This window comes from Pezoporus occidentalis, unplaced genomic scaffold, assembly GCF_034315485.1.
Source record: "Pezoporus occidentalis ecotype Australia unplaced genomic scaffold, CSIRO_AGI_Poc_V1 ctg95, whole genome shotgun sequence".
In the NCBI taxonomy this organism is placed as follows: domain Eukaryota; kingdom Metazoa; phylum Chordata; class Aves; order Psittaciformes; family Psittacidae; genus Pezoporus; species Pezoporus occidentalis.
In genome coordinates, this window is record NW_026916315.1 from 1601890 (window position 1) to 1615104 (window position 13215).

A 13215-nucleotide genomic window follows, 5' to 3' on the forward strand; every position below is an offset into this window, starting at 1 on the left:
CTCACATCAACATGGAACTGGCTCACTTGTTCTGATTCATGGACAGCCAATTACCACAGCTCATAAAGCAGAATGGAGTTCAAAGCATCCAAAAGATGAAACTGTGTCTCAAGGTGATCCCCCATGCTTCATCACACACAGAGCTTTTGGCCCAACAATACTCATCTCCTGATGTGGCTAAATGGCTGACTGAGGCTGTGTTTACATACAGCTTGAGACACCAATTTAATCATAAGCTTATAGGAACTGACAGCTACAGAAACTCATAATTTGGCCCTAACAGCCTATTCACCATCCTGCTCTCCCTTCTGCACCCCACATGACAACTATCATCTCTCCAACTGAACTGACCCAACTGTTTGTGAGCCCCTGAGGATGGGAGCAGGGTCCCATCCAGCCCATCATATATGAAAGAAAAGCAAATAAATGACTTGCCTTGTTCTTGTTAGTGCATGAGGCAAGAGAAGGAATGAAGGAATAAGATACCTGCCTATGGCCCCAGGAAATGAATGGAAGAGCACTGCTGTGTGAGGATGGGGAGTGCCACTGCACATGGCATGCCATGAAGACAAGTCTGGCTCAGATCCTCCTGCTCTTCAAAAAGAAACTTCTCATTCCACAGGACATGCTGAGCTTAGGCAGTCATAGGGACTTGGATTTATCTAGGATTCAGTTCCGCTTCATGGTAAACTGCTTTGGTGGGAGATGTCTACTTGAGGTTTTTGATCGAACTGTAATTCAGAGATGGGCTGTTTGACAGAGCAACCACTTTCCCCGTCAGCTCTAGTTCAGCTCCTGTTGGAGAGCTGGGTGTACAGCAGACAGCCAAAGAGAGGGGAGAAGAAACAGGGAAGAACATGAACAGTAAACTCAAACTGCCAGTAAACCCAGATGTATTTTTCTTCCATGCAGAAGAATCAGAAAGTAATTTTTCTGGGGGGAAGGAGTGGAGGAAGAGGGAGGAGGAATACAAAGAAGCATAAGAAGAGATTTCAATTAGTTTTTTTCTGTTTATCTCTGCAATATTCAGGCTACAGTTTGTGTATGGTGGTGTGCTCCTCTCATTGCAACAAACACTAGAACTAAGAATTATTTAGAGAAAAGCAACAAAGAAAATCAAAATCTCTTCAGACTGTAAGAGAGATAGCTTAGTAGAGGTTTTCTTGAGGTCCATGAATTCACAGGTGGCATGAGAGGAGGATATTCACTAACTTGCTCAGTACTAGGTCTCAGGAAAGCATCAACCCAAGCTAGCAGAAACCAGGTTCAAAACAAAGGAAAAGAAAGGGTTCTTCATGCAACAGGTCTGGGGAAATCCTTTCCACAGGACACTACAATGCTAAAAATGTATGTGAACTCAAGGAGAGCCTGGTCAAGTGTATGGAAGAGAAATCCACTTAGAACTTCAAAGTACATTGAACCATGTCTGACTGAGAAAAGTTTCTGAGCTGAAAATAGCTATTAGCTAGGAGAGCGTTTGAGGGACACATCATATTGCTGTTTCCCTACCTTTTTCTATCTGTTTAATGTGGATGAAGAAAGACTCGTGGGCTAGATGGACACTTTATTCTAGCCCAGTCTAATTGTTCCCATATTTTTCTGTTAATTGATGCTGCCTTTCATATGAGGGTTTTCTGGTGACTTTTTTTTCCAGAGAGGTTTCTTTATATATATATATATATATATATTTTTTTTTTTTTTTTTTTTCCAGATAATGCTCTCCAGTCTATATTAAACCCAGTGAAGACCTGGTTCTGTAACACAATAGTATTGTGGAAAAAGTGAAGCTGAGCTAGGGAGTAAGACACAGTGACTCCTGGTCTCAAGGCTTAAAGAGGGATTATAAAAGCGCTAAAACAGAAGACTGTCCCCTTGGCAGTTAATGGGGCAACACATGCTCATTGAGTAGCAAGCACATCTTTTCTTTCCAACATCAATCCCAGCAGTGTTTTACCAGCCAAATGAACATCCCCATAAATAAGAGACACAATGCCTTTCTCTTCTCTGCAGCACTGTGCTGTCTTTCCCTTCTACAGCCTGGGAGTAGTGGGGAAAAAGTTTGAGAGCTGCACTGAGTCTGGAACTCACCCAAGTGAGGAGGGGAACAGGAGAGAAAGAGAAGTGATGTCTCCAAGCTCAGCAAGTGGGATGCACACAGGACTTCCTCCCTGCTCTGGGCAGGAGTCAGACCCACATCTGCCTTTCCAGCACACTTTGGGGGTTCACATTTTTCTCTCTGCACCCTGCCAGCCCCTTGTCAGAACAGGATTTTCTTATTAAAGCCTTTTTTCCTCAGTGGACATGTACACAGGTGATGAGCTCTCCCCACAGAACAGGGTCCACCTTGTGCCAGTACAGTACCTAGCACAGTCCCCAGCACAGTCCCCAAGAGGCAACCTTGGCTATTCTGCAAAGAAAAGTGCCTGTCTGGATCCTTTTTCCTTTGTTTGCCACTATTAACAAAGTAAAGTCTCTGTTTTGAGTATTTTTCTATTTAGTAAACTATCATATAGAAACTGGATGCTGACCTCTGGGATGTTTCAGCATCCCTTGCTGAGGGGAGAGATTGCCCTGCCAGCCAGCATGTTAGAGAAATATCAACCCAAAGGGCATGGGCTGTGGATGAGCAGGAGAGAAACTCCCATGGGAGTGGATTCAGCAAGACCCACCACTTGCCAGGAACACCAAACAAGTGCAAAATTCATTCGCTAAAGTGTTTCCTCAGAAAAGCACATGCTCCCATTAACTGTACTTCTTATTAGTGCTTCACATGCCATCTGAAAAAAAATTGATTGTTCTAATTTACATTTTCTAACCTTAAAATAAGCCCCAAACCAACCCTAAAAACACAAAGTTGCAACACCTTCTTGGCCAAGGTCCTGTGAATGAGCTGCAGGGCAGCAGCAGGTCTCCAGCAAGATGTGGAAAGGTATGTGTTAGACATTTACCAGGTTAGGTGGGATAGGGAGGTGCATTTCACTTTGCTGAGCAGCCTGCAAGCAACTGGGAGACATGAATTACATCACCCTGCCTTTTCAGGTTAACAGTGAGAGCAGTTAAAGATTCAACACAGGAACTCCAGCAAACACAGAAACAGAGGAAAACCTAGTTTCTTTGTCTTATCTATAAAAGGTAAATCCCAGTTATTAGAGAAGCACATCCAAGCCCAACTGCAGGATGTTACACCATACGTGAATATTTATATACATATTTGTCTGACAAAGATTATAGCCTCCTTGCACAGTACATAAATACCTGAGGAAATCAAAAGCAATATCTAAGAGTCCCTCCAGCCTCACCAATACACCACCTAGAATTTCCCTAAGCTATTTCTAAACCCAAGAAACAGGTAAGTAAAGGGTCTGAGCACACATAGCTGGGAGCAAGGGGAGTACCGTGCACCAGAACATAGGAAACAGACTGTCCCCCAGCCTGTCAGATCTGGGCTTGAACTCCACTGCTGAGATTCCACATAGGGTCAGATGCACTTGAAGACACTCTGACTGCTACTTGATTTTCTTTATGAAAGCCCATGGTAATGGATGCTCCTGCAAGAAACCAGAGCCTGTTTTGTCAGGGCTATCCATACATAAAATAAAAAGCTGCTGTCTCCACCAGCAAAAAACAACCACAGAAGAGTATAAGCAATGGTATCAGTAAGTCACAGGAACTCAGAAAAGCAGTGGCAGCACTTTGGCTGCCCAGTCCCATCAGCAATATAATCATTATTATTTTGTTTGGTTTAGTTTTCATTTCTCATTGTGACAGAAGAGGAAATCCAGGAATTTTCAGCATGGAGGACTCGGCAATACTTTTCCAGTGGTCATTTGTAGACACACCAACATCACAGAGACATTGAATATTGTCACTGTGGGAGTGTCATGGACACTTCAGATTTCATTCTGCTTTTCCAGTTTGAAAGCTCTGTTTTAAGTGTATCCAGCTCCACAAGGAAGACTGCTATGGCCTGTCCCTTCCTTATAGCATATTTTGGATCCTCCCAGCAGGCTTCCCCATCCTAAAAAGTCACTGGACTAAGGCAGAGCAGGGAATGCTGTGTTGGATACTTTTATCCCAGAAAGAAAGCACAGCATGTCTATCTAATTTTTTTTAAGCCAGTTTTGTTAGAAGTCCCCGCTTCTCCATTCCTCTTCCTTGGTGCTCCCAGCTCCTTTTTCCGCTCCCATGCTCATGTAGCCTTCCCACACTGTCCTCTTTTTTTTTTTTTTCACTCACTGTGTGTCCAAGTTTTGCATTTTAAACTCTTCTCTATGCTCCTGCATGCCCACACACATGATCCTGCACTTTTCTCCTGAAGGACCGGTCATTTCCCTGCAGGAATAATAGTGTGGTAATGGCGCAATAAAGTGGTCTACGTGAGAAGACACTCTGGAAGAAGAGCTAAGAACTGGGACCAAGCTGACTACATTTGTCACAATCCCAGCACAGGGCAGGGGATTTTCTTGTTCTCTTAGCCCTTTGTCCTATGTCCAGGAGGACTAGCAACCTCAGCAAGGAGGTACGAAGCCTGTGACACCAGGAACAAGGTCAGTGTACTTCTCAGATGAAAGACTCCTGACCTACAGCAAACCACAGCTTGTCCCTTGCACAGCTGTGGCTTTATAAAAAGACGCACTGAGAAACTAGCAGGACATGCAACAACAGAGCAGAAATTCCCCATCTCAGCTCTGTCAGAGCAATTACTTCAGTCAACTCGCTTGGTATCACTGTATTTACTGTTGCCCACCCATCCTCTCAGTGACACAAAGCAAGCAGATTAGGACTAAGCAGCATGATTGCTGGGCTATGCACAAGTGAGCTTTTAAGTGAACAAATGGCTGTGAATGCGCATTAAAGCAGGAAGACTACACTAAGAAGGAAGCAATTAATTATTTCATGGTTTTCAGAAAGGATTTTTTCTTATTCTTTCCTCTTATCTGGAACAAACAAAGCTATGAGGGAATAAATGCATTTCCAGAGATAATACGTACTTTGGATCCTGGAAGCTTTTGGTGCCGACTTCTAGAAAACAAAACAATGATAATGACTCACGCTGGGCTTGTGGGTGGCTCATCGCAAAATTAGCAGCAGCTTCCATGCTCCCAGATGAGATTGGCTTTGCTGAGTTGTTTTCACAGATCCCCAGGACTGCAATTTAGCACATGCAAATAGTCCCAGCAGCCAATCGCAGCCACTATACTAGAAAGGCATAAACATGCCATTTAGAAAAATGCTTTGCCATACAAAACATGATTACATTCTTCCATGCCATTTCAGGCTATGGGAAGAAACGCTATTTTTATTATTAAATGTTACACATCTCTTTTCCTTCAAGGGGAAAAATCTATTTAAAGGCCTTTTAAACAAACTCCTATTCATACAGTTGAAAACTTTGTGTACTACTATTGCATTTAGGGAAGTGATTGCCCTGTTCAACACTGCTGAGGCTGCACCTTCAATACTGTGTTCACTTTTAGGTCCCTCACTCCAAGAAAGACACTGAGGTGCTGAAGCGTGTCCAGAGAAGGGCAACAAAAGTGGCAATGAGTCTGGAGCACAAGTCTGATGAAGAGTGGCTGAGAGAACTGGAGTTGTTTAGCCTGGAGAGATGGAGGCTCAGAGGAGACCTTTTTGCTCTCTACAACTACCTGAAAGGAGGTTGTGTCAAGGTGGGGATCAGTCCCTTCTCCCAGGTAACAAGTGATAGGACAAGAGGAAACAGCCTCAAAGTGTGCCAGGGAGGTTTAGATTGCATATTAGGAAAATTGCTTCACCAAAATGGTTGTCAAGCACTGGAACAGGATGCCCAGTGAAGTGGTGGAATCACCATACCTGGAGGTATTTAAAAGAGGTGTGGATGTGACGGGGACATGGTTTGGTAATAGACTTGGCAGTTCTGGGTTAACATAGGACTTGGTGATCTTAAAGGTCTTTTCCAACCTGAATGATTCTGTGATCCTGTAAGAAGAAAGGGCTGTGGGAAGAGGAATGGACTGGTCTGAAAATTCAGCAAACCAGAATAGGTCATTCTCACAAACAAAGCAGTAAGATTTTAGTTTCTTTAATGAACATGTTTTTTCAACTGGGAACTGATAGCTGTGAATACCTCCAGAGGGGTCTGCTAGAAACAGAAAACAAAACATCAATGATCATCAGGGAAAACAGGAAGAATTTTAGGGACAATGCATGTTTAAAAAGGATGAAAGCCACCCATCTAAAACAATGATTGTGGTAAGTATTCAAGCACATGATCATCTTAAAATGGGACTAGGTTCGTGTTGCTCAGTATCACTTACCCTGATCAAGGACTTTTCAGTCTCTTATGCTCTGCCAGTAGGGAGGGGCACAAGAAGCAGGAGGGAGCACAGACAGAACACCTGTCCCAAACTAGCCAAAGGGGTATTCCATACCACAGCACATCATGCCCAGTATATAAACTCAGGGAATCTGGCTGGGAGCCACTGATCGCTGTTCAGGGACAGGCTGTGCATTGGTCAGCAGATAGTGAGCACCTGTACTGTGCATCACTTGAGTTTCCTGAGTTTCATTCCTCACGCTCATTTTCCTATTATTGTTATTATTCTATTTTATTTCAATTACTAAACTGTTCTTATCTCAACCTGTGGGTTTTACCTTTTTCCAATTCTTCTCCCCATCCCACTGAGGGCGGGGGAAGTTAGTGAGCAGCTGTGTGATACTTAGTTGCTGGCTGAGGTTAAACTGTGACATTTATATGTACAGCTATTCATGATAACTAATAGAAAAGCTAGAAAAATCTTTCATTACATTTTTGGTTAATATTTCCCACTCAGAATTAACAGTGGCGTAATTACATATGGCGTTTAAATGGAGACAAACTTCCTCTTTCCTTAGTTTAGTTTGGGAAATAAAGGAAGTTACACTTCATTCTTTTGCAAAACCCTGAAAACCTCCAGGTGAGAAGTGCCATAAACACATAAAGTGTCATAAGAAGTGCCATAAAAGCCAGTCTCTGCTTCAGGGTAGTGTTTATCATCCTGATTACAGCTATTTAAGAAAATTCAGATGAAGTTTGTTTTGCTGAATATGCTCAACCACTGAAAATAAAGCATTTCACAAATATGACTTGGTATAAGTGATGCTCTGGTAGGACCAAGACAAGTCTCAAGACTCAGAAGACTGAGTGAAGATCTGTCAATTTCAGATGCCCAGCTCTGTAAGCCCAGACATCTGGCTGACAACATTGCTAAACCACCTCATACCCCGGACCTGAATTTCCTTTGAAGATTTATGAAATACTGTATTGCAAACTAAACAATAACATCCTGCATAATGTCAAAGACTTTCCTTTGCATAACTACACAGAACTGGCTCTATGCACTTTAAAAAGTTACAGGCATATAACTGGGTTTATTATAATCTATATCTCTGAAATTCTGTATGATGGAAACTAAGCAATTTCACCAAATAAAAACTCTTATCAAATCCATCACTTCTAGCTCAGCCAGAATAATTTTTTTTATGAAGATGAACAAGCACTATGGGCTTACAGAAGAGATGCCTAGCATATATCTACATGAGAGGGTTACTTCAGAATAAAGGAAAGTGTGGATTTTAAATGCTATAGCTATTCTGGAATGATACCCTAGAGAAGTGCCCCTATTACAATAAAAAAAGATTTTTCAGATTTTTGCTTAATTTGTTTCCCAGGTGAATTAAACTAAATCAGACAAAGGTATTCTTTCCACTAGCATATGAGTGTCAACAATAGGCACTATTCCGGAACAGCACAGGTATGGAATTTCCACTGGTCAGCAAGTGTTACTTTCCCAAAGACACAACAGGAAGGGGGAGCCTGAGCAAAATGTACACAGAAACACTGTCACACTCTGGACAAGTGACTGAGAATGGAAAGCAAAGGGCCTGGTGCAGGAAGGAGAAAGCGCAACACCACTGCTTCTCAGCCCTCTGGTCCACTCCCATCTCCAGTTCAGTGGCATTAAGCCGCCTTTCCCGTCTTCCACCAACAGTGCATATATCGCACTCTTAACTGCCACAGACCAGAAAGGGTCTGGAATTACAGGTTTTATTATCTGTCACTTATGTACACACAGCTACTGTTTCCATTAATTCAAATCTGACTGTGCAGTATTTGCTACACACTATAATACTCTGTCTGCATGAACAAACAGCAGCAGGAAAATCTTCTAGAGCTATTGTAAGTAAAGTGTATGTAAATGCATAAAATCACTGAACAAGCAAAACAAAGAATGCCTGTTATGCTCTTAAGCCAAATGGCCAACATTTAATATGTGTTTTATGTATGTGATTTCATTTGCATTTGCAGATGAGATGTCTTGCATGTGCAGACACTGCAGATATGTTATGACAGTGCCCCAGATAGTCTCAGGACAAATGCAAAGATGTATAGTGGCAGTAACAGACAAGCTATTAGCAGAACCACAATCTGAACCTGCCTACTTAGAGGGCTTGTTCCTGTTGCACCAAATATCAAACTTAACGTTGTAATGCCTAGAGAAATATGAAGACCTACTGTGCCAGATATCATTTTAATTTGCCATAAAGCCAGTATCAATCACAATATTTCCAGGAGCGTCTCCAAATTTCACCAGTGTGAGTCCTGGGGAAGCCAAGTTCAGGCTTTAGTTTCAACATGAACTTAATTTCTACTGAAGGAATCAATTTGCAGACTAAGGACTTAAATTGAGAAGTACTCTTATCTGAGTGTTTGGGAATAGATCAGTCTCTGAATACAACCAGGTCTTTACTACTGAAAACAAAGCTGGAAAAACCTTGCTGCTGAGTGTTGTTGCTAGTTGATGTGATGTGAGAAATATCTGTGGTTTCAACAATGATGCATCCCACAGGAAAGTCTCTACCAAGGGCAGAACAGGCATGAGGCAGAACCACTCACACAACCAAGTAAGAAGTCCTTATGGAGGAAGACCAAAACACTCCCTAGCAGAAATCTCCATTCTGTTATTAATGTAGTCAATTGGTACTGGGTATTTTGCACCAAAGTGTCTGCAAACCACTTAGAGGTCACCTGAAATGGGGTTTATTTTTGACGTTTATCTAGAACTTAAGAGTGTAGTAGCTATCTGTTTCACAATGCGGACTAGGAAACCAAAATAAAAGCTAAAAAAAAACCAAAACCAAAACCAAACCAACAACATTTAAAAAAAAAAAACAACAAACCAAAACACACACACACAAAACCAAACAAATAAACAAAACAAAAAATCAACACACACACACACACCCCAAAAAAAAAAAAGAAACAAAAACAAAAAAAAAAAAACAAAACCAAACCAAAGAAAACCCTGAAATCTGGTGTGGTAAACCACACTTCCCAAGCAAAGGAGGAAAAAGTGTTAACAGAGAAAACAAATTAACTGAAAAATACTTAAAAATAATCATGATTGCAAAATCAAGAAGGGAAATATCTCTGCACATGCAATACAATCAGCCAGCTTACAAATTCTGAAATTAAGATAACAAGTGAAGTACCTGGAAGATGATACATAAGACTGCTGTGCTAAAATACTTGCAAGGAAATACACAGAGAACTAAGAATAAATTTCTTGCTCTGTATTGCTATGAATTACTTGCTCTTCTGTGGTGTCTTGAAGACCATTAAACCTCATTTTGCAAGGTGCTGCTCAAACAACCAAAGAAGCTTGTCCCTGCACAGACCAAGATAAGTGTCTGCAGAACTCAGAAGTGGAGTGGAAGAAAAGAGCAGGCTAGAGCTAGCTAAGAGTAAAAAGGTGGGAGGTCTTACCATAACAATAGCAAAAACCTTTCCAGTATTTTTTCTAGCATCCAAACAGCACTGTACTGTACTCTACAACTGTCCTCAATATTCACTGTTTTAATTTGAAGTATCACACACCAGTTTCTGTCAGAATCAGGAGTGGCCTGAATGTCTGAGTCAAGTCAACACGCAAGTATGACTCTGTCTTTAAACATGTGCTTACATCCTTATGACTTGTTTGCATTAAAGAAAACATAGACAGGAGGAGGACAAAGGGCCTCACCAATCTGTCATTCAACTTAAGTGCACAAAGTGCCAAATAGTTCAGCATAAATCACTTCTATCAGGATAACTTTTCAAGTTTGAGAATCAAGGGCCTATAAGCAGCTCACAGCACTTTACATTAGTGCTGCTATAGTCCATTTGTCCATGGTCGTGCCTCTTCTGTAAATTATAACCCTTTTGTTGATTTACATCTCTGACTGGTACAGTCCCACAGTTCCATGCTGGGCACAGCAGTACACCTTTAGGGCTGTTGCAGGAGAATGCACCTATCTCCTGAGGCATACTTACCTTTTGAAGCAGCAGCAAGGAGATCTCTCCTCCAGCATGCCCAGCCACAGTGACCTCTTTACAGGTGGAAGCTTTCATTTTTATTCCACATTTTTCAAGAACATAAAGCTCAGCCTTAATGGAAATGAAACTGATGCAGCCAAGAAGAAGGAACACATTTTAACAGCCTGATTCAAAGCAATAGATCACATCTGGACTGCTCAAGCTTGTGGTGGCATGGGACTAGTACCTGGAGAACAACGTTAGCTGGAGATAACAGTAGGAAATCATTCCCATGGGCTGCCTCCTTATAGCACAACATCATGAAATACAAAGACCATGCAATGTTCAGTATCACTCCATCAGAGTGGTAGAGATAAGGAAAGATTCAGTCACCACATATACATTTGGCATGCTTCAACACAGGATCCACCAGTAAAGTTAAACCAGCTCAGCAGGGGAACTATCAGGACACTATACCAGCTTTGAGTTCACCGAAGTTACAGCCTAGCATGTCCTATGCTTATCCACCACCCCATTTTTACCAGTAGGTTATTGTACACTTTAGTGCCCTAGGTTACCAAATGGCACAAAACAAATGTTCACATATATCACTATGAAGAAAACTCTTCTGGTATAGTTTTTCACTGAAAAGAGTGTGTTTAGAAGTGGAAGCTTTCATTTTTATGACACATTTTTCAAGAATATAAAGCCTAAAATTATTTGAAAAGGAAAAAATGCGGCAAAGAGAACATATTTTAGCAGTTTAGAAACAATGTGTGTAATGCTTCCAAGCATAGCCACAACGCATTCTATTTATTTGTTATATTGTTCTTCAAAACAGGGCAGAAAATGCTTTCAAAGGAGCCAAGCCTACTCTCACAAAGATTTCCAGCATGTGCCCTATTGCCATGAGCCTGTCACAGACAACAACTTGTACATGAGTCTCAGGGGAGGGAAGGGGATACGGAGATATAAACAGACAGCTATAACCAGTAAAAAAAATTTCCTTAGCAAGGCCAAAAGGGAATCCAGGCTACCTCAGCAATAGTGTTTCTTCAAGCACCACCTTTCTCTTCAATGTACGAGTATTTATGCAGGAGGCATGGAAATACTTCTCCTCTAGGACCAAGTGTTCACATAAGGAAACAGCACAACAGCAAGCACTCTAAAAGACATCCTTGTAAGCATCTGGTGCCCAAAGATTACGATTGCCAGGTTCAATAAGCAGAGCTACTCAAAAGCCAAGTAGGATCTGAAACCCAGTTAAGTTCAAAACAGTAGAGTTAGTGCTGTAACTTCTACAGATCTTAATAACATAGGACTTCTTTCCATAGGCTTTCCACTACAAACCCGGTATTGTAGAATGGGAAAGTCATCTCTGAAAACACACACACACACACACTTAAAAAGCTTCAACAAGATCACCCCAAAACACAAGAGCAGTGTCACACCATCCCAAGGCGCTCATACACTTATTCCCCTCTTCATTATCTGGTCAGGTACAGCTCAAGATCAAGCATATAATTCAGCCTTTCATCATACTGCATTCCACATCCTAGTGCAATGGTCCCTCCCCAACAGGCTGGAAGCTAAGAGAGCTGCTGGGAATCTCCCAGCCCCCCATCAGGGGCAGCTGGGCATTTCCCTTTGCTCCTTCTAGGGGCATCCCCACTCAGAACTACATTTAATACCCTCCACCAGAAAAACATTGCAACATCACTACTACAAACACCAGATATGGCGAGCAGTTACAGAGGGCCCAACCCCAGAGCTGTGCAGGGCCATCGGCACTCTAGGGAAGATTATCCCTATCCTGATCAGGTGGCCATGGCTGGGGATCCCAGGTGGGATGAGACATAGAGGGATCCCATGTGGAGAAGAGGGACCTGTGAGGGTGTGGGCTGCATGTGGGTTAGGGGACACTAGTAAGAGTCGTATGTGAAGTAGGGAGCCGTACGGGGGCTCTGTTTGGGAGGGGGCTGGAGGTGGTGTGTGGAACCGGCTTAAGCATAAGGGACACAGGTAGGTGAAGGTCTCGGGTGGGGTGGGGTTCCGGGTTAGGGATGGTGCCAGGGGTGAGGAAGCCCGGGTTTGGGTGATTCGGGATTGATGCGGACCCGGGATCGGGAGATCCCGGTACGGTCAGCACCCCGGACAGCGCCAGGTCCATCCCGGCCACCTGTGCGCGGCGCCGGCGAGGCGGAGGAAGAGGAGGAGGCGGAGAGGAAGGCGAGGAAACGGGGCCAGCCCGGGCCGAACGGCGCCCGAGCGGCAGGCGAGGGCGGCGGGGACAAGGACGCGCGCTCCCACCTGGGCTGTGGCTGGATCTCAGACGCCTTCCACAGAGACACTGCAGCATATGCGAGCCTTTCTCCAGGAGAAGCCCGAGAATCCTCATGGATTTCACTTTATGGCGCCCTCCCGCTCCACGGAAAAGGGACCGGCCCCTGAGCGGCCGGCTCTCAGCGGCGGGGCTGCTGCCCCCTTCGCCGCCAAACTTCCCGGCCCATCGCCGAGGCTCCGCCGCGCCCGGTGGAGGGTGGGGGACCCCGCCGCTACTTCTCGGGACTTCTCCGCTGGGGGAGGGCTGGCTTTGCCGGGAAGCGGGGCGGGCTAGCTGGAAGGACGTCAAGCCCTAGAAACACTAGCGGCCGTCTCCCAGCCCTGCCCCCTGCCGGCACAGCCCCCGCCGGGGCGGGTGCCGCCACGGGGACCCCCCCTCTGCTGGCAGGCTCGGCAGCGCTGCTGGCGGGGATGCGGGCGGAGGCTCTGCCGTTCTCCTCCGGCAGCTCCCTCCGCCGCGCTGAAGTTGTCCGTATCCCGGAAGGGAGCGAGAGAAGCGGCCCCGCGTCCCGCCCACCCCCCGCAGGCTCCGGGGCTGCTCTCCGGGGCAAGACGGGCTC

At 44.1% G+C, this 13215-nt stretch overlaps 1 protein-coding gene across 2 annotated transcripts in view; it reads right to left on the bottom strand.

Annotated features, from left to right (window-relative positions):
• FGF12 (fibroblast growth factor 12) overlaps window positions 1-13215 on the bottom strand; it is a 228904-nt gene that overhangs the window by 132629 nt on the left and 83060 nt on the right. Inside the window, exon 1 of one of the 2 annotated variants that reach the window (XM_062606316.1) lies at window positions 12623-12947. The exons of the other annotated variant lie outside the window; for it this stretch is intronic. Within the exon in view, the coding sequence (XP_062462300.1) occupies window positions 12623-12710 (88 nt within the window). The 5' untranslated portion in view covers window positions 12711-12947. Of the gene's footprint in view, window positions 1-12622; window positions 12948-13215 lie in introns of those variants that run through there. 2 annotated transcript variants of the gene reach the window in all.